Raw genomic sequence first — 26,608 nt, forward strand, 5'->3', positions numbered from 1 at the left:
TAGCTACCCAATATTTACCCTGGTTATGTGTGCAGGGAGCCAGCGCTAAGCATTGTACCCTGGTAACCAGGGTAAATATTGGGTAACTAAGCAAAGCGCTTTGCTTAGTAACCCGATGTGTACCCTGGTTACCAGCGTACGCTGCTTACACAGAGTAGGGGGTCGTTGGTCTCCCACCGTCAAACACGCCAATGCGTGCTCCACAGCACATTAAATAATTAAAAAAAAATTGACGTGGGCGTCGCCCAATTTTTGTGTCAAGCCAGGTACAACTAGGCAGCTGGGGATTGGAATCGGCAGCTCAGGGTGCCCAAGCTTTCTGGGCCCCTCTGCTGCGAATTGCAGTCCGCAGCCGCCCCAGAAAATGGCGCTTTCATAGAAGCGCCATCATCTGGTGCTGTATCCAACTCTACAAGCTGCCCTGGTGACGGGTGGCTTGCTGGGTAATAATGAGTTAATACTAGCTTTGTTTTACTAGCTAGTATTAAGTCAGAGATTCTTAATGTCAGGCAAGTTTGACCCGGCCATTAAGAATCTCCAATAAAGGGTTAAAAAAGGACACCAAACAGAGAAAAAATACTTTAATAGAAATAAATACACAGACACACTTAGAAACTCCATGTTCATTACTCTCTTGCATCCTTCCACCATCTATGGTCTTCTGTCTTCTTTCTCCTTCAACCCATGTAGCTCTGCTACATCAGACAGCGCTGCATGGGAGGAAGACGCTGCTGCTTCCAGTGCAGTCTATATCACTCAGTGAGTAGCAGAGACTGCAGGATGTAAGCGGTGACGTCACCGCTGACAGGCGCGTTGCTATAGCATCGGTGATCTCCGTTATTGACCGGCTGTGGCAGCCAGTGAATAACGGAACGGGGAAGCAGAACGGGGAAGCCGACCGTGGGCCAGAGCATCTCGCTGGTACACGGAGATACACAAACGATTACCGCGTACCGGAGAGATGCACTGACAGGGCCTAGCATGATGTCTAGCCATGTGACCAGTCTGTAGCCAATGAGATAATAGACACGTGACTGGTCACATGCTATTTTGACGTCACGATAGGTCCTATCATCAGTGCTGGTTACCGGGAGGACGCAGCGATTATCGGGAGGAAAAGCGGCGGGAGACAAAGTGCAGGACACATCGCGGTGACCTGTAAGTGTTATGGCAATGTTTATTAACTGTTTGTGTACATTTATAATGTGTTTTTATGTGTTTGTGTTTGCCTCCCATTGTTTTCAATGGGGTTCGAGAGGTTTGTCGAACGGTTAGTCGAGCCAAACTCGAACGCGGCCTCCGTTCGATGAACCGAACCGAACTCGAGCCTTTAGAGGCTCGCTCATCTCTAGTAACAGCCACGGGCAGATCAGTGGTTGATCAGATCAGCTGACATGAGCAGGGAAAGATGTGGGCTCGACGTGGAAGCCCGCATCAAAGGCAAGGACAGTACATTGGATAAATCAATACATCCAAGGTCGTGAAAGAGTTGAAGTAAGAAAAATACAGAACGATCACAAAAATAACTTAAGACTGACAAAACTCATTTTTAATTTAAACTCTTTGAATATCAATGCAATAATTTGCCATTGTACAGATCCCATTGCATCTATGATAGCTTCTACCTGAATAGAACAGTGTGAATAGACAGGCAGAACCATGTAGGTATTTTCTAGCTCTGCTCTTATATCAAAAGTGTCAATTATATCTCTTAGTAAATTTGGTATTAGAATGGTTGCTGGGAAAAAAGAGGTGTCTTATGACTTTATGACTCAAGTCACATTTTCTTGCATTTTTTTTACATGCATTCTTGCTGCAGACTTTCTCTACTCATTAGTATGGGTGAAATCTGCAGCAAAAACACTAAAAGGATTGCCATGCTGCAGATTTAACTCTGCGAGGTAAAACTAAGCAAGAAGACCTCAGGAAGACCATTCATTACACTGGTAATAGAAAATCCTTCAGGTTTTGTAACAAAACTGCTCAGGAAAAAAACATGCCAGAAAAACGCAACGTGTGCACACACCCTGACTGTACCAAATGTAGATCCGGACCGGGATTTTAATAATGACGGTGAGAGTTTTATTACACAGCTTGACTTAGAAATGAGTGGGAGAGAGGAGAAAAGCTAGCTGGGATACCATGGAAACCTCAGATTCTCTCCTCGTGCAAGATCGTATATAGCAATGAGTGAACATCTTCAGAGAAACAAATCCTAAAACTGGCCATGACCAGGCACGGGTGACATGCCGAGGATGAAAATGCACCAACATGAGGTTGGGGCGGTGTTTAAAATTAATGCAGCCAAATAGTATCACATTATTAATGGTCGCATGATAATGCAGCAAAATGTCAGCTTAAGGCCCCTTTCACACGTCAGTGATTCTGGTACGTTTGTGCTTTTTTTAAACGTACCAGAATCACTGACATACGCAGACCCATTATAATGAATGGGTCTGCTCACACGTCAGTGATTTGTCACTGCACGTGTCTCCGTGCAGCGTACCCGCGTGTGCGTGATTGCTGCACGGAGACATGTCCATTTTTTCTGGCATCACTGATGTTCCACGGACCACGCAGTGGTGTGGTCCGTGAAACACGTGCCAGAAAAAAACGTGCATTTAAAATAATAAACATTTTAACTCACCCGGCGTCCAGCGATGTCCTCTGCAGCCCGTCCTCCCTGCTCCTTCTAAGCCGGCTGATTACTGTCGCGCATATTCATTATGCGCGACACAGCCGACCCGGAAGCAGCTCCTGCAGGGGCCACCGCCGGCCGGATGATGCGTCGCGGGAGCGATCAGCACCATGGACAGCGAGAGCGGGCGCAGGTGAGTGAATCTCTAAGTGCAATCACGGGCCACGGAGAACGGAGCCCGGATTGCACTTAGACAACCCACGTGTGCCGTGATTTTCGGCACACGCAGGGACATGTGCGTGTTTTACACGCCAGTTAAAGACGTCTGTGTTTTTCGCTGACGTGTGAAACGGGCCTAAGTCACAGTCATTATCTACTAAATTGCTTTCAGCTACAGTCAGTTTGAGAACGGCACCGATCAGTAAGTCAAGCTTTCTTCTGCAACATGACCACATGCTGGCTGCTGTGCCGCTATAATAGATAGATAGATAGATAGATAGATAGATAGATAGATAGATAGATAGATGGATAGATAGATAGATAGAGAGATAGATAGAGAGATAGATAGAGAGATAGATGGATAGATAGATAGATAGATAGATAGATAGATGGATAGATAGAGAGATAGATAGAGGGATAGATAGAGGGATAGATGGAGAGATAGATAGATAGATAGATAGATAGATAGATAGATAAATAGATAGATAGATAGAGTGATAGATAGATAGATCGATAGATAGATAGATAGATAGAGAGATAGATATTTAATAGATAGAGGGATAAATACAGGGGTTGACACACTATTGGTGCAACATGTTTAACTGCCCATTTCTACCTCCAAAACAGGTGGAATTGTAAATTTTGGTGCGCTATTAAACTGAAAATGACCCATATATTGTTCTTGCACAGAGGCCGCTATTTATCTGCGTCTGCCAGTAGATAGAAACAGAAACTTCTAAAGAAAATCGGGGATCATCGCCGCGTTTATCACCATTGAATCCAATGAATAATTTTCAGGTCATTTATTGAAGAAGTAGAAGTCTACGCCTTTCAGGGGTCTCTGCCCCCTTCCTCAGGACAAGTAGATAATGACACAGAAGATCACTATCTACTTGTCCTGAGGAAGGGGGCAAAGACCCCTGAAATGTGTAAACTTGTACTTCTTCAATAAATGACCTGAAAATTATTCATTGGATTCAATGGTGATAAGCACGGCGATGATCCCCGATTTTCTTTAGAAGTTTCTGTTCCTTTCTGATGGGTCCGCAGATGTCTCCATCAGCCTCAATGCTCCATCAGGTGTTGTGACTGTCTCACAACATCTATAGGTGAGTGCACCCTATAATCCTCCTATTGTTGTTTATCGGTTAAAACCCTATGTGCCTGTCTTTCTCCCACTACTCAGTAGATAGATAGATAAGATAGATAGATAAAAGGATGGATAGATGATATACGGATAGATAGATAATGGATAGAGGGATAGATATATAGATGGATAGATACATAGATAAAAAGTTGGATAGGTAGATAGATAGATAGATAGATAGATGGATGGATAGATAGATAGATAGATAAAAGGATGGATAGATGATATACGGATAGATAGATAATAGATAGAGGGATAGATAGATGGATAGATAGATAGATAGATAGATAAAGAGATAGATAAATATGGGAGAGATAGATAAATAGAGGAATAGACAGATAGATGATAGAAGGAGAAATAATAGATAGAGGGATAGATAGATACACAGATAGATGCATTTTTATAGAGCAACAGACAGATGATAAGATAGATAGATAGACAGATAGATAGATAGATAGATAGACAGATAGATAGACAGACAGACAGATAGATAGACAGACAGACAGACAGACAGACAGACAGACAGATAGATAGATAGATAGATAGATAGATAGATGGATAGATGCATTTTACTATTAGAAAACCAATAACTCTTGTTTCCAAATCCAAAGTGTGAGATTAGGCAAAAGTTGCCCATGTAGGGATTAGATATAAATGTTGGGGTTAGAGCATTGTCCTAACATCGAGCACGACATTGCACATATAGAACATATGTAATAGGAGAAAAGCACTTAGGGTGTTGTTCATAACAGAATATTATCCTGCTCCAGAAAGACAACAATGGCAAAACTGAAGGGAAAGAGAAGAAAAAAATGACAGCCACAAAATAATAATAAAAATAGATAGAACAAAAACGGTGCGTCGAGGATTAAGAAAAGAGGGCAAGAGAATAATGAGAGAGAGCAGCCTGCACAGCACTGTGTGCTGGCCGTAATATCACATTATACACAACATGAGCTCTGTTAACAAGCAAAAGAGCCTTTTATGTGTGTGCTACAGCTCCCTGTGACAGCACTTACGGGCTCTGTCTGAATGTTACGTGTGGAAATACAAGCCGGCCTCTGCAGCACAGCTCAAGGTAAAATGTACAACCGACAGGAGGACATGACGAGCCGCTGGGCAGGAGAAGCCGGGGTGGTGACTATGTAATCGTTTACATGTGTAACCGAAACAGAGGATGAAGCAATGAGCGGAATCAATATGGGATACTGGCAATGCAATTACATTTTAAAGAAAACAGGAAACACGTAGTTTTGAGTTATTGTACCAGACAACCCTCATTGACTGCCACTATATATTTGTTTGCTTATTTAATCTTTGTGTAATCTTCAAATGTTGTTTTAGGAATCTCACTAATGTAATTAATTATATTCTTAATTTGGCACTTGACTCCCATTAGCTGTGCTAATATTGTTTAAAATAATGATTTATTCATGCGAGTTCACCCTCTACACCATCAACAATCTGTAAATTTGACTGGCTCCAGTCTATTAGCCAAGTCATATCAGTGGAACGCATTCTACTTTGTATACCTTGATGTACACCTACCTGAATGTCCTCAAAGGATGGAACATACGTGGCTCTTTTATACGTATCAGTTACATTGCGCAGGATCTCAACACAGGAAAGGAGGTCTCCACTGTAGTAGTTCTTAGTTGACACCAATTCCAACATGCTCCGCACTACCTGGGTCATTCCTTGTCCTGCCAATAAGCGCTGACCTTTTGCCAGATGTTCACGGAGCTGTAGGACAAGACAGAACATGGAGTCATTTTGAGAAAATAGTAATTAACATCTGTAAAATATGGATAGCTTTGTACTGATTCTGTACTGTTCATTTGCTTCATAATTGCATAATTAGACAACTTTCTTATTAATCTTCATTACATATTGTTCTATTTGCTGTTGTAAAGTCTGTGTAACTCCTCTATATAGTGGGTTGTATGACTTGTGACAGATTCTAAAAAAGCACATTGTCACTATCTTTGCAAAGTGCTGCTGTTTTTAACATTGTTAGAGATATCAGCAGTAGGGGTAAGGTCAATTGTACATAATAAATCAGTGTGGGGAGGGAAACAAACATCCAAATATAAACGGAAGTCAGATCACAGAGGTTACACTGTATCAGAATGTAAAAAGGGAAGAATGCATGCAAGCAATCTGCAGGAGGAGGGGGGAAAAGCTGGGTCTGTGTGTAGAGAGACAAAAGACCACCCATTGCAGACTGAGAAGTAAAACTGTGCAAGATCTAGTAAAGACAGCAATATCCTAGACACCAACATCTCATATCCATTATCTTTTACTTTTTCCATTTCAAAGGTGTCCATAATTAGTCATAATTATTGTTGAGTATATTCTGTACGACATATAGTTACCCCAGCATTCTTTCTATCTAAACTAAAGTATCTATCTATATATCCATCCATCCATTATCTATCTATTTATCTATACACTGTGTGCAGAATTATTAGGCAAGTTGTATTTTAGAGGATTTTTTTTATTATTGATCAACAACTATGTTCTCAATCAACCCAAAATACTCATAAATATCAAATATTAATATATTCCCATCTCACTTGTTTATTTTCACCAGGTAAACCAATATAACTGCACAAAGTTTAGAAACAAACATTTCTGACATGCAAAAATACAACCAGTAGTAGCCAGTTTCCTACTCCACACTGATGAGGGGCAAATACCCCGAAACAGCTGTCTGTGGATGGATACCATGTTTTGGCATAAGTGGTTTCCTTGACTGGATACTGCCCTTCCCGTGGTTGTTCCTTCCCGGTGAATGACCTGGCTAGTTTCCTGCCAGCATTGAGAAACATGTGATGGTGTCTCCGCGGCTTTCTTGTTTTGCATATTTCCCAGGGGGCATTGCTCTAGAATCACTGCGTTGAAAAACACGTGATGGTGTCTCCGCGGTGCTGGATGTTGATCTCCCTAAGGTCAACCATGCTTACCTATCTATCTATCTATCTATCTATCTATCTATCTATCTATCTATCTATCTATCTGTCTGTCTGTCTGTCTGTCTGTCTGTCTTTCTATCTAGCCATCCATCAAACCATCAATCAAATCAGCTTTATTGGCAGGACCAAATACAAATTAGTTTTGCCAAAGCAACTGCACACTAGGGACTGGGACTGTGGGGATGATGGGTTGATGGGTAGGGACAGGAGGAAGGATGGATGGGGGCACCTCCAGGATGGGGACTATAGGAAGGATGGATGGGGGCACATCCAGGGTGGGGACTGTAGGAAGGATGAATGGGGGACTTCCAGGGTGGGGACTGTAGGAAGGATGGATGGGAGCACATCTAGGGTGGGGACTGTAGGAAGGATGAATGGTGGACCTCCAGGGTGGGGACTGTAGGAAGGATGAATGGGGGACCTCCAGGGTGGGGACTGTAGGAAAGATGGATGGGAGCACATCTAGGGTGGGGACTGTAGGAAGGATGGATGGGGGCACATCCACTGTGGTGACTGTAGGAAGAATGGATGGGGGTCCCTAAAGGATGGGGACTATAGGAAGGATGAATGGGGGCACCTCCAGGGTGGGGACTATAGGAAGGATGGATGGGGGCACCTCCAGGGTGGGGACTGTAGGAAGGATGGATGGGAGCACATCCAGGGTGGGGACCGTAGGAAGGATGGCTGGGAGAACATCCAGGGTGGGGACTGTAGGAAGGATGGATGGGGACACATCGAGGATGGGGACTGTAGGAAGGATGGATGGGAGAACATCCAGGGTGAGGACTGTAGAAAGGATAGATGGGGACACCTCCATGGTGGGGACTGTAGGAAAGATGGATGGGTGCACATCAAGGGTGGGGGCTATGGAAGTCCATGGTTTTTTATAGTTCTCTTTCTCGAAGTCTATGACATTCGCTCACATACCACGCTGCTATCTCCACTGTGCTCTCTTCTTCCCCCAGCAGGATATGTTTTCTCTTCCTCCTTCATGGAGCTGAATCCATCCTCCAACTATCTATCTATCTATCTATATATCTATCTATCTATCCATCCTTAAACTATCTATCTATCTATCTATCCATCCTCCAACTATCTATCTATCTATCTATATATCTATCTATCCATCCTTAAACTATCTATCTTTCAATCTCTTTCTATCTATCCATCCTACAGCTATCTATCTATAAATATATTCCTATAGAATCCATTACAATTCCAGGCATTTTTTTTTTTCCGATAAAATTCTTGTATTGCAGGGGGCTTTGGCACATCATGTGGAGCAATAAGCCTTGCCAATTCTGTGTAAGCAATTTGCTTGGTTCTAAATTTGGAAGCAACTCTATTCCTGGGTTAAATTTGCCTCAGTAGATTGCTAAGACTTTTTATGTGAACTGATTAATGAGGCCCAGGTTAACTTGCAAAAAAGTGCCAAGTCTGGTAACAGACAAAAACATCAGCACAGAATGAATTAAACCGATGTCCTCATAAATTGAGAAATTAGCATACTTTCTAGCCATCGTGAAGCATCTTTTTAACTAACCGCCTGCAGAAGTGTGATTATAATCAATACAATTTACTCTTTTCAAGCACTGACAGATTTATATTAGAGGAGACTGCAGACATAGAACTTTTGCCATGTCAAACTGTGGCCATCAGCTGACCTCACTACAAACTGTGCCTATTCATCACAAGTTGTGAAGAAGTTGTATTTCAGAACTAAAAATACTGATGGCCAGCTCACAACGATCAGCAGTATGATATGCCTTGTGTCCTTGTCCAGTAACCTAGAGAAATCTGAATGTGGCTAGTATCGAAAAGAAAAATGGAAAATGCAATGTTCAGAGGTCGCTCGTTCCTTCATGATTCATGTGGGTGCACTTTCATTAAAACTTATTCTAAAAGCAAATATTTTGCCAGATATTACCTCTTGCTTCCAACAAAGATACCCTAATTTATTGTAAAATATAACCATAGTGTTAGACTAAAGCAGTAAAATATTGATTTATAAAAAAAAAATGTAGCACAAGCATAGATATGAAAAGGGGGAGCAAAAAAAATGCTATTTTTTGTTTCAATAAAAAAGTATAGCAAAAAATAATGAATCTATTGGTCTGCAAAATAATCTATTGAGAAGCAGAAGCGCTTCATAACAACAGCAATTTAGCCACAAAGGTGCAGTGCAAGTTATAAAGGTATATATCAGGGGTCACCAAGTCCTGAGGTATTATAAAGCGGGGTTCACAAAGCCCTGAGGTGTTAAAGAGCAGGGTCACCAAGGTCTGAGGAGATGTAGAGCGGGGTCACCAAGTCCTGAGGCATTATAGAGCGGGTCACTAAGTCCTGAGGAGTTATAGAGGGGGGTCACCAAGTCCTGAGGAGTTATAGTGGGGGGTCACAACGTTCTGAAGAGTTATAGAGCGGGTCACCAAGTCTTGACGTGTCATAGACTGGAGTCACCAAGTCCTGAGATGTTATAGAGCAGGTCACCAAGTTCTGAGGAGTTATAGAGTGGAGTCAAAAAAGTTCTGAGGAAATATAGAGTGGGTCACCAAGTCCTGAGGTGATATAGAGTGGGGTCACAAAGTCCTGAGGTGATATAGAGTGAGGTCATTAAGTCCTGAGGTGTTATAGAGCTGAGTCACCAACTACTGAGGAGTTATAGAGTGGGGTCACCAAGTCCTCAGGAGCATAGCGCATAAAATGCTTTGTAGGCTCAATAACGTCATATGGCATTAACATCATGTCACAAACTGTATGCTGGGAACTTTTTCCATGGCCAGGCTGCTGCAAACAAGTTTTACATCATCAAGCACAATGAAAAAGTGTTAGATGGAGTGATGTAAAGCACAAGCCACTAGACTCTGAAGCAAGAGAAATGTGTTCTGTGGAGTAATGAAATATACTTCTTTATCTGGTCTCTCTCTGGTCTCTTCATCAGGCATGGTATCATACCATACCTGAGTAGTCTCGAAAGCTTGCTATTATTACCATCTTTTCAGTTAGCCATTAAAAGGTATCAACTACTGAGGACTCTCAGTTCTTTTAAACAAACTTTTTTCAATCAACATTGGTGTCTGACCTAACAAGGGCTGAAATTACCAAGACACTCAAAAATGTTGAAGAATGAGCTCCCAGAAGAATGGAAGCTATTGTAGCAGCAAAGAGGAAGGGACTTGGCGGGGAACTGCATAATGAAAGCTCGATTTATAGCTTCTTTACAACTTTTATTCTTGTAATAGATATTAAAGTGAACCTTTCAGGTGCAATATGCACCCAGGACCAGGAGCAGTTCTGGGTGCTAATCCCTGCGTAACTGTTCCTGTATACACTACCATAGATAAAAAGCTCTTTAAAAAGTATTTCTAAAGATCTTTTATCTTATGCTAATGAGTGCAGGGACTAGTTCCAAGGGCATTATATCCCTCGACTAGTCCGTCCTCTTAGCATGTTAGCACACCCACAGGGCTATTCAATGCAGCATCACAAGTGGAGCCGCGCGTACCTGTGTTCACTGTGACCACGCTTCTGAATGCCGGACACCTCCGATCATGCACACTAGACCTCTCTGAAGCTGGGACGCATACACCCGGCTTCATACCGGAAGTGCGGGCATTCAGAAGCACGGTAACAGCAATCACAGGTATGACCTGCAACGCTGGTGACGCTGCATTAAATAGCATGTTAGTATACCCCTGTGGACTAGTCAGGGAATATAACGCCCTTGGGACTATTACCTGAGCTCATTAACATAAGCATAAGATAAAAGATCTTTAGAAATACCGTATTTTTTGGATTATAAGACGCACTTTTCCTCCCAAAAATTTGTGAGGAAAATAAGGGGTGCTTCTTAAAATCCAAATGTAGCTTACCGGGTGCTGCCAGCGCTGGTCAGTACGGTACTGTTGAGTGCATCGGGCAGCGCCACTCTGCTCGGCTTTGCTCTGCTCTGCTCTGTGCGCGGCTGCTCTGTTCTGCTCAGTGCGCGGCTGCTCTGTTCCACTCGGCTCGTGGCTGCTCTGTGCGGAGAGCAGTCATTCTGAAGATGTCGGCGGTCTGGGATTCAAATAATGGCACCTAGAGTCAGCGCACGCGCAGATGGAGCTCTCAGCTCAAGCTCTCATCTGCGCATGTGCCGACTCCGACCGCCATTATTTGAAGCCCTCACCGTAGATCGCCAACATCTTCAGAATGGCCAGTGACTCACCGCCCCCCGCACAGAGCAGAGCGGCGTCACCAGCCCCGCACAGAGCAGAGACCACAGTGAGTATCTGGGCCTCCCTCTGTACCAGTGCCAGCATCACCGTACTCCAATACCACCTCTGCCTTATGTGACTCTCGCTCCGCTGCTGCCCCCTCTCCCTGGTAAGACACCACCAGATTATAAAACGGACCCCATATTTTTTTTTCACCTTTTTTTTCTCCAAATTTGGGGTGCGTCTTATAATTTGGTGCATCTTATAAAACAAAAAATACGGTACTTTTTCTAAAGATCTCTTTATCTATGCTAGAGTATACAGGGACAGTAAGGCAAAGATTAGCAATATGCACCCAGAACTGCTCGTGGCTCTGGATGCATACAGAACCTGACAGGTTCCCTTTAAGAATTGTGCTATTTTAGCATTTTGGATATTTAAGGCTCTGGAGAATGATAAATCAACCTACATAATATCTCATTGTAACAAGTTGATTATGAATAATAGTTAATAAGATTTTACTTGTAAAACAAATATAGAGATGACCCAAATATATATTGTACAGTGGTCGCAGTGGTTGGCTTTAGCCTTGCAGGATTGGTCCAACCAAGGGCACATCTGCAGAGAGTATCTATATTTTTCCCATCCTTTGCTATTTTCTCTGATATTAAAGGTTGGCCATTGTACGGAGAACTATAATCCGCATCTGGTGGACAATTAATTTACAATGACTATAAATACCAGTAAATGAAAATGCTATTGATGCTATCCATAAAGATATATGAACAGTGCATTAAACTGTTATACAATAAAATCTATACAGCTAAAATGGCATAATAAATTACAAGAAAAAAAGATACAAAAAGCATTGAAATAGATCCCGCTCGATCCCCAGGGACTGGACTTGTTGCCTTCAGCATGCACGTAAAGACTTTCTACCAAGTTCAGCTCACATAATTATGTAACTATGTATCCAGTCCCATTTGGGAGGATTTCGTAGATGCTATAACTATTTTTAATCTGATTTTTTATTTTTTTTTGTGGAAAAAGAATTTCAGGCCAAATAAATGGTTTTATTAATTGTGCCATAAGCAGCTGTCAGCTCTTATTCAGCCCTGCGTAGAACTTAGAACATGGGAAAGCGGGATTTTAATTAAATAGCACATAGTGATTAAGCCGAGAGTCGTCCTGTAATATTTTTCTTCAGGTTTGAGTCAGAATTTTTAATCAAACCCCTCGGGAGACTTCTTTACAAATGCAAAACTGGTCATTACACTAGCACTGTATTTGTTTCATAGTCCGGAATGCAGTCAATGCTGACAATGGCCAGTCATGATCATTTTGGCAACCATCAATGTAACAGTTCAATTAACACTGCACAAAATTAGTCTGAAAGCTTTTCCAGTCTTCATGGGAGGATTAACCCTATATTATCCTGTGTCCGTAAACACTACATTACTGTACTCATGCATTTTCAGATAAATATATACCCAAAAAAACCATACAAGCTCATAGTGACCTGAGGTTCGCTATTTAGTTTCTTAAATTAAACTGTGCATCTAGTTATTTTAACAATTATCCTTGATGTAAGAAATGTAACAGTTACTATAGCAGAACAATATATCACAGCTTTGTAATGAATTCAATATGACATAAATGTAACTACTCCAAAACTAATGTCATATACCCTGTATCAGAATAATAGCTTGGAAGGTCACACTCACACCCACACACTAAGTCATGCATTGTATATATATATGCACAAGACTTAATTTATTCAAGATTGTGTCGCTCCTGAATCTAAATGACTTGAGATTTATTTATATGTGTGCAGCCTACAGTATATAAATTCTTAGGTCATTTACATAGTTTGCCTTAACGTGCAGAAGCTCCCTAAACATAGCTATATACTGGAGTAAGAGGATTCAGAAAAGAGTCACTCATACCTCGTGCCATATTTGTGTATGTTTTCCCTGTGTTTGTGTGGGCTTCCTCCGGGTACTCCGGTTCCTTCCACACTCCAAACACACAGATAGGTAAATTAGATTGTATGACCCGATGGGGACAGAGTTGATTATGTCTGTAAAGCACTGTGTACAATAATGGTGCTAAACAACCAAGTAAAAAAATTGTAAATTTGTTAAAATAATGCTGGAGAATGGTTGAACTTAATGGACCTCAATCTTTTAGAAGATTACATAGCCATGTTTTAGACTACTAACGAGACCTAAGACTCTTTTTACTTTGTGCACTCATGTCTGAAAGAAATTTATTTTTTTATAAGATGAGTACATGAGTCATGGTTCTAATCCATGGTGCTCTGCTCTCCAGCAGAGTCGGTGTTCTGTTTTGTATTTTGCACCTTTCGATGGGTGGTTACCTGTCCTCGGTTCCAGCACTGGTGTTGGGAGGGGCCTCTCTCCAGGTGCCTCATACCAGGTAATTTCTCTGCTTCATTAGAGAGCAACATCACCCGGAATGCTGCCAGTCATAGTTCCTGCCTGTAGTAAGTGCTCTGGCTCCTGTTTGTGCTTTGGTCTTGTCCTCCTACAATGGACCTGTTGTTACCTCTGTCCTCCCGTGTCCCTGACTCTGATGTTGTTCCCTGGCTACTGACCTCCGGCTTGTACCCTGACCTTGTCTCCCTTTTTCCCCAGTGTACCTTACGTGACTTCATTGCTTCTGACCTCTGACTTGTACCTGACCTCGGCTCTGCTTCCACCCAGTGTGCATTACGTGACTTTCTGGCTTCCGACCTCCAGCTTGTGCTCCGTCCTCGGCTTTGCTTCATCTCTGTGTTCCATACGTAACTTAATAGCCACTGACCACTGGTTTGTTTGACTTCCCTGTCACTAGTTGCATCTGGTGAAACCTAGTGGTAGTTTGTCACAATATGTATGGCAACAGCCAGTGCCTCATTGGAGGTCTTCCGTGCCACGCCATTATTTAATTTAAAATGTGCAGTTGCATCCCCCAGGTCTAACACTAGAAAGTTTTTTTTAACTTTGTGAATGTTTACAGATATTTAGCAGGGAAGGACAAAGAAAATATATGGTGTTGGAAGAAAAGATGCCCCTTTCTCTACACCAAAAGGTTATATATTCACTTGTAGAAAAAGTTGATATTTTCTAGATGTAAAAGCTGTAAGAACCAGTTACACCACCAAAACAACTCTGACCGGATGAGGCATAGACTTAACCAGACCTCTAATGGTGTCCTCTGGTATCTGGTGCAATCAACAAATAACTTAAATCTTGTATATTGCGAGGTGGGGGTCTCCATAGATTGGAAGCAGCCTTAAAGGACCCTTGGGTGCCCACAACTTTGTCAATCATCAGCAATCATGCTTCCTTTGATAACTTTGATTGAAACAGAAAGACTTGCCCATTTGGAGGACCAGTAAACCAGCTTTCTAGCCACCACAAATGAACCCTTTTCAATCGCAATAAGCCATTGTACTTGCATGCAACACATCAATTTATAGAACTGACTTGTTGCCTAATATATGCAATCCCTTGACAGGTGGCATTATAAGAAGACTCTAATTGTTTTCACTTCACCTGTCAGTGGTAGTAATGTAATGACCGATCATTGTATATCTAGTATCAGTTATCCTGTGAAATCTATATTCCACATGGAATATATGCTGAAGTAGATCAAATACAGCTGCTATCACTCCATACATAGACATTCCTGTTTGTGATCAAGGAACACATTTTAACGATTATCACCCATAAGACAGTCTCTGATCAAGTCCACCACCGAAGCATCTGAAAATCATTTCCAACCTCATCATAATAAAATGCTGCATTCTGTATTTCTTAGGGAAGTAAAACAAAACATATTTTTTTTGCTTCCCCCCTGCTAGTGTGTGTGTCTATGTGTATATATATATATATATATATATATATACACAGTGCCTACAAGTAGTATTCAACTCCCTGCAGATTTAGCAGGTTTGATAAGATGCAAATAAGTTAGAGCCTGCAAACTTCAAACAAGAGCAGGATTTATTAACAGATGCATAAATCTTACAAACCAACAAGTTATGTTGCTCAGTTAAATTTTAATAAATTTTCAACATAAAAGTGTGGGTCAATTATTATTCAACCCCTAGGTTTAATATTTTGTGGAATAACCCTTGTTTTCAATTACAGCTAATAATCGTCTTTTATAAGACCTGATCAGGCCGGCACAGGTCTCTGGAGTTATCTTGGCCCACTCCTCCATGCAGATCTTCTCCAAGTTATCTAGGTTCTTTGGGTGTCTCATGTGGACTTTAATCTTGAGCTCCTTCCACAAGTTATCAATGGGGTTAAGGTCAGGAGACTGACTAGGCCACTGCAACACCTTGATTTTTTCCCTCTTGAACCAGGCCTTGGTTTTCTTGGCTGTGTGCTTTGGGTCGTTGTCTTGTTCGAAGATGAAATGACGACCCATCTTAAGATCCTTGATGGAGGAGCGGAGGTTCTTGGCCAAAATCTCCAGGTAGGCTGTGCTATCCATCTTCCCATGGATGCGGACCAGATGGCCAGGCCCCTTTGCTGCGAAACAGCCCCACAGCATGATGCTGCCACCACCATGCTTGACTGTAGGGATGGTATTCTTGGGGTCGTATGCAGTGCCATCCAGTCTCCAAACGTCACGTGTGTGGTTGGCACCAAAGATCTCGATCTTGGTCTCATCAGACCAGAGAACCTTGCAGCAGTCTGTCTCAGAGTCCTCCAAGTGATCATGAGCAAACTGTAGACGAGCCTTGACATGACGCTTTGAAAGTAAAGGTACCTTACGGGCTCGTCTGGAATGGAGACCATTGCGGTGGAGTACGTTACTTATGGTATTGACTGAAACCAATGTCCCCACTGCCATGAGATCTTCCCGGAGCTCCTTCCTTGTTGTCCTTGGGTTAGCCTTTACTCTTCGGACAAGCCTGGCCTTGGCACGGGTGGACACTTTCAAAGGCTGTCCAGGCCGTGGAAGGCTAACAGTAGTTCCATAAGCCTTCCACTTCCGGATGATGCTCCCAACAGTGGAGACAGGTAGACCCAACTCCTTGGAAAGGGTTTTGTACCCCTTGCCAGCCTTGTGACCCTCCACGATCTTGTCTCTGATGGCCTTGGAATGCTCCTTTGTCTTTCCCATGTTGACCAAGTATGAGTGCTGTTCACAAGTTTGGGGAGGGTCTTAATTAGTCAGAAAAGGCTGGAAAAAGAGATAATTAATCCAAACATGTGAAGCTCATTGTTCTTTGTGCCTGAAATACTTCTTAATACTTTAGGGGAACCAAACAGAATTCTGGTGGTTTGAGGGGTTGAATAATAAATAACCCTCTGAATCAACTTTTCACAATTTAAAAAAAAAGAAAAAAAAAGAAATAACATTCTTTTTTGCTGCAGTGCATTTCACACTTCCAGGCTGATCTACAGTCCAAATGTCACAATGCCAAGTTCATTCCGAATGTGTAAACCTGCTAAATCTGCAGGGGGTTGAATACTACTTGTAGGCACTGTATATATATATATATATATATATATATATATACCGTGTACAGAATTAGGCAAATGAGTATTTTGATCACATGATACTTTTTATACATGTCATCCTACTCCAAGCTGTATAGGCCTGAGAGCCAACTACCATATAAGTAAATCAGGTGATGTGCATCTCTGTAATGAGGAGGGGTGCGGTGTAATGACATCAACAACCTATATAAGGTGTGCATAATTATTAGGCAACTTTCTTTCCTTTGGCAAAATGGGTCAGAAGAGAGATTTAAGGGGCTTTGAAAAGTCCAAAATTGTGAGATGTCTTGCAGAGGGATGCAGCAGTCTTGAAATTGCCAAACTTTTGAAGCGTGATCACCGAACAATCAAGCCTTTCATGGCAAATAGCCAATAAGGTTGCAAGAAGCGTGTTGGGCAAAAAAGGGGCAAAATAACTGCCCATGAATTGAGGAAAATAAAGCGTGAAGCTGCCAAGATGCCATTTGCCACCAGTTTGGCCATATTTCAGAGCTGCAATGTTACTGGTGTATCAAAAAGCACAAGGTGTCCCATACTCAGGGACATGGCCAAGGTAAGGAAGGCTGAAAAACCACCACCTTTGAACAAGAAACATAGATAGAAAAGATAAAACATCAAGACTGGGCCAAGAAATATTTTAAGACTGATTTTTCAAAGGCTTTATGGACTGACAAAATGATAGTGACTCTTGATGGGCAGATGGATGGGCCAGAGGCTGGATCAGTAAAGGGCAAAGAGCTCCATTCTGACTCAGACACCAGCAAGGTGGAGGTGGGGTACTGGTATGGGCTGGTATCATCAAAGATCAACTTGTGGGAACTTTTCGGGTTGAGGATGGCGTGAAGCTCAACTCCCAGACCTACTGCCAGTTTCTGGAAGACAACTTCTGCAAGCGGTACAGGAAGAAGTCGGTATCGTTCAAGAAAAACATGATTTTCATGCAGGACAATGCTCCATCACATGCATCCAACCACTCCCCAACGTGGCTTGCCAGTAAAGGTCTAAAAGATGAAAAAATAATGACATGGCCCCCTTGTTCACCTGATCTAAACCTCATAGAGTACCTGTGGTCCCTCATAAAATGTGAGATCTACAAGGAGGGAAAAAAGTACACCTCTCGGAACAGTGTCTGGGAGGCTGTGGTGGCCGCTGCATGCAATGTTGATCGCAAACAGATCAAGCAACTGACAGAATCCATGGATAGTTCGCTGTTTTGTGTCATCATGAAGAAAGGTGGCTATATTGGTCACTAATTTTTTGGGGTTTTGTTTTTGCACGTCAGAAATGTTTATTCCTAAATTTTGTGCCGTTGTATTGGTTTACCTGGTGAAAATAAACAAGTGAGATGGGAATATATTTGTATTTTATTAAGTTGCCTAATAATTCTGCACATTAATAGTTACCTGCACAAACAGATATCCTCCTAAGATAGCAAAATCTAAAAAAAAACCACTCCAACTTCCAAAAATATTAGGCTTTGATATTTATGAGTCTTTTGGGTTGATTGAGAACATAGTTGTTGATCAATAATAAAAAAAATCCTCTAAAATACAACTTGCCTAATAATTCTGCACACGGTGTATACATACAAATGCATCTCAATGAATTAAAATATCATCAAAAAGTTAATTTATTTCAGTAGTTCAATACAAAAAGGGAAATGCATATATTATATAAAGTCATTACAAACAGAGTGAGCTATTTCAAGTGTTTATTTCTGTTAATGTTGATGATTATGGTTTACAGCCAATGAAAACACACAGGTTATCTCAGAAAATTAGAGTAATTACCATAAAACACCTGCAAAGGATTCCTAAGAACTTAAAATGGTCCCTTAGTCTGGTTCAGTAGGTTACACAATCATGGGGGAGACTGCTGACTTGACAGATGTCCAGAAGGCAGTCATTGACAGACTCCACAAGGAGGCTAAGCCACAAAGGTCATTGCTAAAGAAGCAGGCTGTTCACAGAGTGCTGTATCCAAGCATGTTAATGGAAGGTTGAGTGGAAGGAAAAAGTGTGATAGAAAAAGGTGCACAAGCAACTCGGATAACTGCAGCCTTGATAGGATTGTTAAGAAAAGGCAATTCAAAAATTTGGGGGAGATTCACAACTATTGTACTATTGCTCAGTGGTCCAAGGTGTTGTTTTAAGATGAAAGTAAACTTTTCATTTCATTTGGAAATCAAGGTCCCAGAGTCTGGAGGAAGAGTGGAGGCGCACACAATCCAAGCTGCTTGAGGTCTAGTGTGAAGTTTCCACAATCAGTGATGGTTTAGGGAGCCATGTCATCTGCTGTTGTAGGTCCCCTGTGTTATCGATTTTTAAAAGAGAGAGACCTCACACCACCTCACGTAGGTGCTCAGGAGGAAATAAGGCAAAAATATAGAGTGACTCCGGCACACTAACTCTTTCCCATACAGACTGAAGAAACACAGCAAAATTGATGTCAAAATCCTTTTCTTTTATTTTATTTTCTTGGTGCAAAAAGTGGAACAAATAGTGCTGTACAAGGGTCCGCCAAGGACGTTTCGGCCAACCGGCCTTCCTAGGTCGGACAGACTGGATACAATATTTACAGGTGTAAAGAACAAAGCAAAAGGATATCCATCAATATAGATAATGAAGCATATTCAAATGACATATATGAAAGTGCAGGGGGATAATGAAGAGACAATCGTATAGACTCTTGAGTACCTATCATCGTGCGGAGAATAGGGAATGGGAATCACAGGAATAAGTGCCGTACGTGAGTGGTGTGGATATGTGAGAACCCTATATACATATATATGCATATATACACCCATATGAGAGAACACTAAAGAATTCCAATTACAGTGGTGGGATAGGGTCAGGTGTGGCAGGTAAGGTAAAGACTCACTCTTCTCTTACCTCCAGCCAGTAGTTACCTGGACTTCTGCTACCATACTCCATGGACTTTTTCCATGCTAGACCATTGAAGTCATTGGTATATTTTCTCCTCTTCTTCGTTATACACTGCATATGCTACCACTGTCTCATCTTTGACTCTCTTATTTCCTATACAGTCAGGCTACTACCTGGTTAGGCATCTACCTGCCTCCTGTCCATCATACCTTCAGAGCACACAGTGGTCCATAGCCCTGGGTCTTGACACAACATCCCAGGTATACTATATCCACCAAACTCTTTTTGATTCACCTTGTCACAGGAGATAATTCCATTCCTCCTTCCTCCTTTCTTTCTCCCCCCTCCCCCTCTTCCCCCCCTCCTTTTTTCTTCCTTTTTTCCCCCCTTTGTCCCACCGTTTCTTCCATCTCTGCCTTTTTCATTCTCTCCATACCCATTTAGGCACAGTTATATCTCTCCTGGACCACTAGGATCCCTTTAAACCTGATTACGCCAGAGACTAACTTTAACATTGGTGACGATTTAGGTAATTATTCAACCTACTTTCCCTTTATACCTATGGCAGACCATTCCTCCTTCGGACCATATTTATTTTACACATAAGTCTATTGCCTGACTTATGTGTATTTATCCTGACGATACCTAAAACCTCCTGTATATGACCTGGAGTCACCACATTGCAGCCCTCACAGGAAACTTGGACTTATTGTGTTCCTTTGATGACAGGTACCTCCTGCACATCCTTTGTATTGTCTCTGGTCAATATTGTTTCACAAGTGTGTAATTTGGTCTCTCCCCTATAGAGTTACCTACCACCTACGGTGTATCCCCACACAGGTTGCCCCATACCATTTATGTTCTTATAGCAACCATTTACTTCATTGTCTGAATCCTTAGGACCCATTTGATATGACTATATTTCTCTCCTTCACGACAGGTTGAACCTACGTGTTTATGTTCCATATACCTACCCACCTTTATACCCTGCTGTTCTCTAGGTGAGCGTCTTTACCTTACCTGCCACACCTGACCCTATCCCACCACTGTAATTGGAATGCTTTAGTGTTCTCTCATATGGGTGTATATATGCATATAGGGAAAAAAAAGACTGACTGCACTCCTCGACCTGACGTGTGAACAGGTGCATAACTGAACATGACATAAAATACAAAACAACAGTTTGCACTCTGATAATGCTAAAGTATGGAAACCATGAATGTGTGAACATGGACCTGCATTACTGCTAAGGAAAATCTGAGAAAAATGAGATATTTAGCATATATAAATGGCTATTTGTATATCTGCCCGGTTGCCCCTTCACGGCATATCTTGTAACTGGGTCCCTGACGCTATGCTGAAGCCTCTCTCTAGGTTAAAAACCTCCTGTGTATGGGCAAGTAGGAACCTGCTATATAGGATAAGATTACCTGTGGCAACTGGGGGAAGGGTACACGGTCAGAAGGTATGACCCTCTTCATATAGACAAAAAAGACTGACTGCACTCCTCGACCTGACGTGTGAACAGGTGCATAACTGAACATGACAACATGACAACCCTATATGCATATAGGGTTCACACATATCCACACCACTCACATATGGCACTTATTCCTGTGATTCCCATTCCCTATTCTCCGCACGATGATAGGTACTCAAGAGTCTATACAATTGTCTCTTCATTATCCCCCTGCACTTTCATATATGTCATTTGAATATGCTTCATTATCTATATTGATGGATATCCTTTTGCTTTGTTCTTTACACCTGTAAATATTGTATCCAGTCTGTCCGACCAAGGAAGGCCGGTTGGCCGAAACGTCCTTGGCGGACCCTTGTACAGCACTATTTGTTCCACTTTTTGCACCAAAAAAATAAAAGAAAAGAAAAGGATTTTGACATCAATTTTGCTGTGTTTCTTCAGTCTGTATGGGAAAGAGTTAGTGTGCCAGAGTCACTCTATATTTTTGCCCTGTGTTATCGAGACCAAAGTCAGCGCAGCCGTCTACCAGGAAATGTTAGAGCACTTCATGATTCCCTCACCAACAAGCTTTCTGGATATGGAAATTTCGTTTTCCAGTAGGACTTGGCACCTGTCCACACTGACAAAAGTACCAATACCTGGTTTAAAAACCACAGTATCACTGTGCTTGATTGGCCAGCAAATTCATCTGACCTGAACCTATTGTCAAGAGGAAGATTAGAGATACCAGACCAAATAATGCAGACGAACTGAAGGCTGATAACAAAGCAACTTGGGCTTCCATAACACCTCAACAGTGCCACAGGCTGATCGCCTCCATGCCACGCTGCATTGATGCAGTAATTCATGCAAAAGGAGCCCTGACAAAGTATTGAGCACATTTACTGTACAGACTTTTCAGTAGGCACCAACATTTCTGAGTTTAAAATCATTCTTTCAGTTGGTCTTATGTAATATTCTAATTTTATGAGATAATCACTTTTGGGTTTTCATTGGCTGTAAGCCATAATTATCAACATTAACAGAAATAAACACTTCAAATAGATTACTCTGTGTGTAATGACTCTATATAATGTGTTTCCCTTTTTGTACTGAATTACTGAAATAAATTAACTTTTTGAGGATATTCTAATTTATTGAGATGCACTTGTATGGTTATATGTATATATACACACACATATATATATATATATATATGTATATATATATATATATTTATGTATATATATATATATACATATATACTGTATATATATATATATATATATATATATATATATATATATATATATATATATATATATATATACTGTGTACACATATAGACAGTGCCTTGCGAAAGTATTCGGCCCCCTTGCATATTTCAACCTTTTCCCACATTTCAGGCTTGAAACATAAAGATAAAAATTTTGATGTTATGGTGAAGAATCAACAACAAGTGGGTCACAATTGTGAAGTTGAAAGAAATTTATTGCTTGTTTTAAACTTTTGTAAAAAATAAAAACCTAAAAATTGGGGCGTGCAATATTATTCATCCCCTTTACTTTCAGTGCAGCAAACTCACTCCAGAAGTTCATTGAGAATCTCTGAATGATCCAATGTTGTCCTAAATGTCTGATGATGATAAATATAATCCCCTGTGTGTAATCAAGTCTCCATATAAATGCACCTGCTCTGTGATAGTCTCAGTGTTCTGTTTAAAGCACAGATAGCGTCATGAAGAAACACAACAGGCAGGTCCGTGATACTGTTGTGGAGATGTATAAAGCCGGATTTGGTTACAAAAAGATTTCCACAAGTTTAAACATCCCAAGAAGCACTGTGCAAGCGATCATACTGAAATGGAAGGAGTGTCATACCACTGCAAATCTACCAAGACCCAGCCGTCCCTCAAAAATTTCCTCTCAAACAAGGAGAAGACTGATCAGAGATGCAGCCAAGAGGCCCATGATCACTCTGGATGAACTGCAGAGATCTACAGCTGAGGTGGGAGAGTCTGTCCATAGGACAACAATCAGTCATACACTGCACAAATCTGGCCTTTATGGAAGAGTGGCAAGGTGAAAGCCATTTCTCAAAGATATCCATAAAAAGTGTCTTTTAAGGTTTGCCACAAGCCACCTGGGAGACACACCAAACATGTGGAAGAAGGTGCTCTGGTCAGATGAAAGCAAAATCGAACTTTTTGGGCACAATGAAAAAACGATATGTTTGGCATAAACGCAACACAGCTCATCACCCTGAATACACCATCCCCACTGTCAAACATGGTGGTGGCAGCATCATGGCTTGGGCCTGCTTTTCTTCAGCAGAGACAGAGAAGATGATTAAAATTGATGGGAAGATGGATGGAGCCTAATACAGGACCATTCTTGAAGAAAACCTGTTGAAGTCTGCAAAAGACCTGAGACTGGAACCTAATATTTGTCTTTCAACAAGACAATGATCCAAAACCTAAAGCAAAATCTACAATCCACTGGTTCACAAATAAACTTATCCAGATGTTAGAATAGCCAAGTCAAAGTCCAGACCTGAATCCAATCTAGAATTTGTGGAAAGAGCTGAAAACTGTTGTTCACAAACGCTCTCCATCCAACCTCACTCAGCTTGAGCTATTTGCAAAGGAAGAATAGGCAAGAATTTCAGTCTTTGTAAAACTGATAGAGACATACCCCAAGTGACTTGCAGCTGTAATCGCAGCAAAAGGTGGCGCTACAAAGTATTAACTTAAAGGGGCCGAATAATATTGCACGCCCCAATTTTCAGTTTATTATTTTTCATAAAAGTTTAAAATAAGCAATAAATTTCTTTCAACTTCACAATTGTGTCCCACTTGTTGTTGATTTTTCACCATAACATTAAAATTTTTTATCTTTATGTTTGAAGCCTAAAATGTGGGAAAAGGTTGAAAAATTCAAAGGGAATGAATACTTTTGCAAGGCACTGCATAATATACTATAGATAACAAACTATAAGTTTTACCTATGTCATGCCTTAATGGTGTGCAACCAACCCACCATTACCATACCCAAATTTCATAGATGAGAAAACCTCTCTATTCCGTATGAGAATGAGTCTTAAGTTACATGGCAGCTTGTGTAGGTGTAAGCTCATCCTTTAAGACATCTAAGGTCAAGTGTTCTCTAGCCTACTGATATGATATACTCACTTTTTCACACAAAAAGGGCCAGACATACACGCACATCCGCAAAAGAAAGGTCAGGTGCATTCTTGCTCATGGAAATACCAGTTAGGCATCCAACAATTCAGGGTCAAGTGCATGATCGCCAGCTTTTTGTGAACTCATCCTGAAAGCTTTGATGGTTCCTGACCTGACAATATATGTAATAACTGCTTCCCTTTACATGTTACTACTAATCAAGCGAAAGAATACATCACAGGGTTGCATGACCTGCTCTACCCTCACCACTGTATTCTCAACCCCTTCCCTGTAGACTGTGAGCCCTCGCAGGCAGGGTCCTCTCTCCTCCTATACCAGTCTCTGGCTTGAAATGTTCATGATTATTGTAGTTGTCTATGTATGCCCATTTTTCACATGTAAGCGCCATGGAATATATGGCGCTGTTATAATAAATAATATCACAGTCACCGTATAGATGTACTAAGTGTCTTTAGACCTCCAAGCTGACTCCCACTCAAGGACCAGTCCAATTACTAGTGTGAGTTACTGGACCATTAGACACAAAAACCTGACCTTTTTCTTGGTCATGTGTGTTTTGCATTTTCAGTATCATCAAGAAGAAATAGACCAGATTTACAGGACAGTGTAATAAAGTAGGTCTGTTATCTATAGCATCCAATCAGATGTGTTTATTTATAAAAAAAAAAAGCCCCCGAAATTTAAAAACTAGTAAGCAGGTGTACAAACTACTGTTGGGCTATGAGGGTTCTGTAAGATGATATCATATGATGGGATTAAAAGAGCAGTTGTTCACCAGTGTAGCCAAGTTGATGAGGCAACCAGCAAAATGTCAAACTAACCTGGGAGATAAGGCACATCATAAAAAAAGCAGTACACAGTGCCTAACAATCATCCATTTATGCCATATTGATTTATTTCATAACACCCTTAATTCCGTAGCCCTTTGGGGCTCACAATCTTCGCTCCCTATTGGTATGTGATTGGAGTGTGGGAGGAAACCGCAGAACCTGGAGGAAGCCCACGTAAACAGGAAGAACATACAAACCCCTTGCAGATGTTGGATTTGAACCCAGGACCTAACGCTAAAAAGCAACAATGCTAACCACTGAGCCACCGTGTTGCTCATACGCATCTACATTTCGGCTAACAACCAAAATTTTGACAAAGTTTCTAATTCTTTTATGAATAAGGACTACAAAGTCTGAAACGCATTAGCAGTACTATGTTTTATTTGTGCTGTATGTTTTTCGTATCTTTGTTTTAATATGGATGAATAAATCTTTTGATTTCATATACATATGATTTTCAATTTTTTTGGTATGATAGATCTTCTCCTCTTTTTTTTTGTCCACAAGTGTTACCTTTTCTGGTCACACTGGTCCAGAAATCATCACCTCTCTACATTTTCATGACACTACGGTAGGCTAATGCTTTTTTTGTCATAAAGTTTCTCATTGTCCATTGTGAAAAATTGTAGCGTTACATTCTTTAACCAATGATTGGCTGTAACGATCCAAGCTGAAGATTATTGATGGTTTTTTATTAGTCAGTCCTGTATTCTCTACTTTCTACTTCTGTGTTTAATGCGAAAGTATGAGCGTCCGTCCCGTTTTAATCCTTAGAGCTCTCTTACTTACTATGTAACATTTACATCTTCTGGGTAGCAGACTGCGCTTTGCATATAACAACCTTACTTCGCCATACTGCAGTAATATGTTTCTAACTACAGAGGCATCGAGATACATAATCCAACACTAGCAAGCTTGCGGCATCTTTAGATATGTGGATTTCTTCATGCTTTATCATCTTTACAATGGTTTCACCTTCATGAAGGGTAACAAAAAAAGGCTGCAGCGTTGTAACTAATCTAGAAACAAAAAAAGAGAGCGCAGGAATACACTAACGGCAAGATTCCCTCGCACAGTTTGGGAAGTCACATGCACGGATCTGCAGCCAAAACAGAACTATTAACCACGTATATCTATTATTCAGTGACACAGAGCTGTAATAAATCTGAGAAAGGTCAGGGAAAGGTTTGTCAAGTGTGTTTATTGAACGGCTTCCACTCCAACTGCGTAGACTCGATGCTCCTACATTATGCACATCTCTAATCCCCCCTCCCGTAACAAGAGATGATTTACTTCTGGGATGTGTTCAACTGGGACACGGCGACGACATTGACCTTTCTCTCGCTTGGAGGCGGGCAGCGACGCATGGAGAGGGGCGAGATACTAACGCCTGCAGCTGTTCCCGCTAATGAGAAGCTAATTGGTGGTGTGCGTAAGAATGAAAAGCCATGTCGCTTTATCCTGACTATGCCTCTCCCACGCCTGGCATGCATGCCAAGCTTGTCACCGGAACTAATAGGTATTTAACGATA

General features: G+C 41.3%; 1 protein-coding gene across 4 annotated transcripts in view; it reads right to left on the reverse strand.

Moving 5' to 3' along the window:
• ADGRB2 (adhesion G protein-coupled receptor B2) overlaps window positions 1–26,608 on the reverse strand; it is a 673,616-nt gene that overhangs the window by 120,308 nt on the left and 526,700 nt on the right. For all 4 annotated transcript variants that reach the window (XM_075336137.1, XM_075336136.1, XM_075336138.1 and 1 more), the window contains one exon: window positions 5,553–5,747. In XM_075336137.1, coding sequence (XP_075192252.1) covers window positions 5,553–5,747 — 195 coding nt within the window. The remainder of the gene's footprint in view (window positions 1–5,552; window positions 5,748–26,608) is intronic.

The sequence above is a fragment of the Anomaloglossus baeobatrachus genome, chromosome 2, assembly GCF_048569485.1.
Source record: "Anomaloglossus baeobatrachus isolate aAnoBae1 chromosome 2, aAnoBae1.hap1, whole genome shotgun sequence".
NCBI classification, from domain to species: Eukaryota; Metazoa; Chordata; class Amphibia; order Anura; family Aromobatidae; genus Anomaloglossus; species Anomaloglossus baeobatrachus.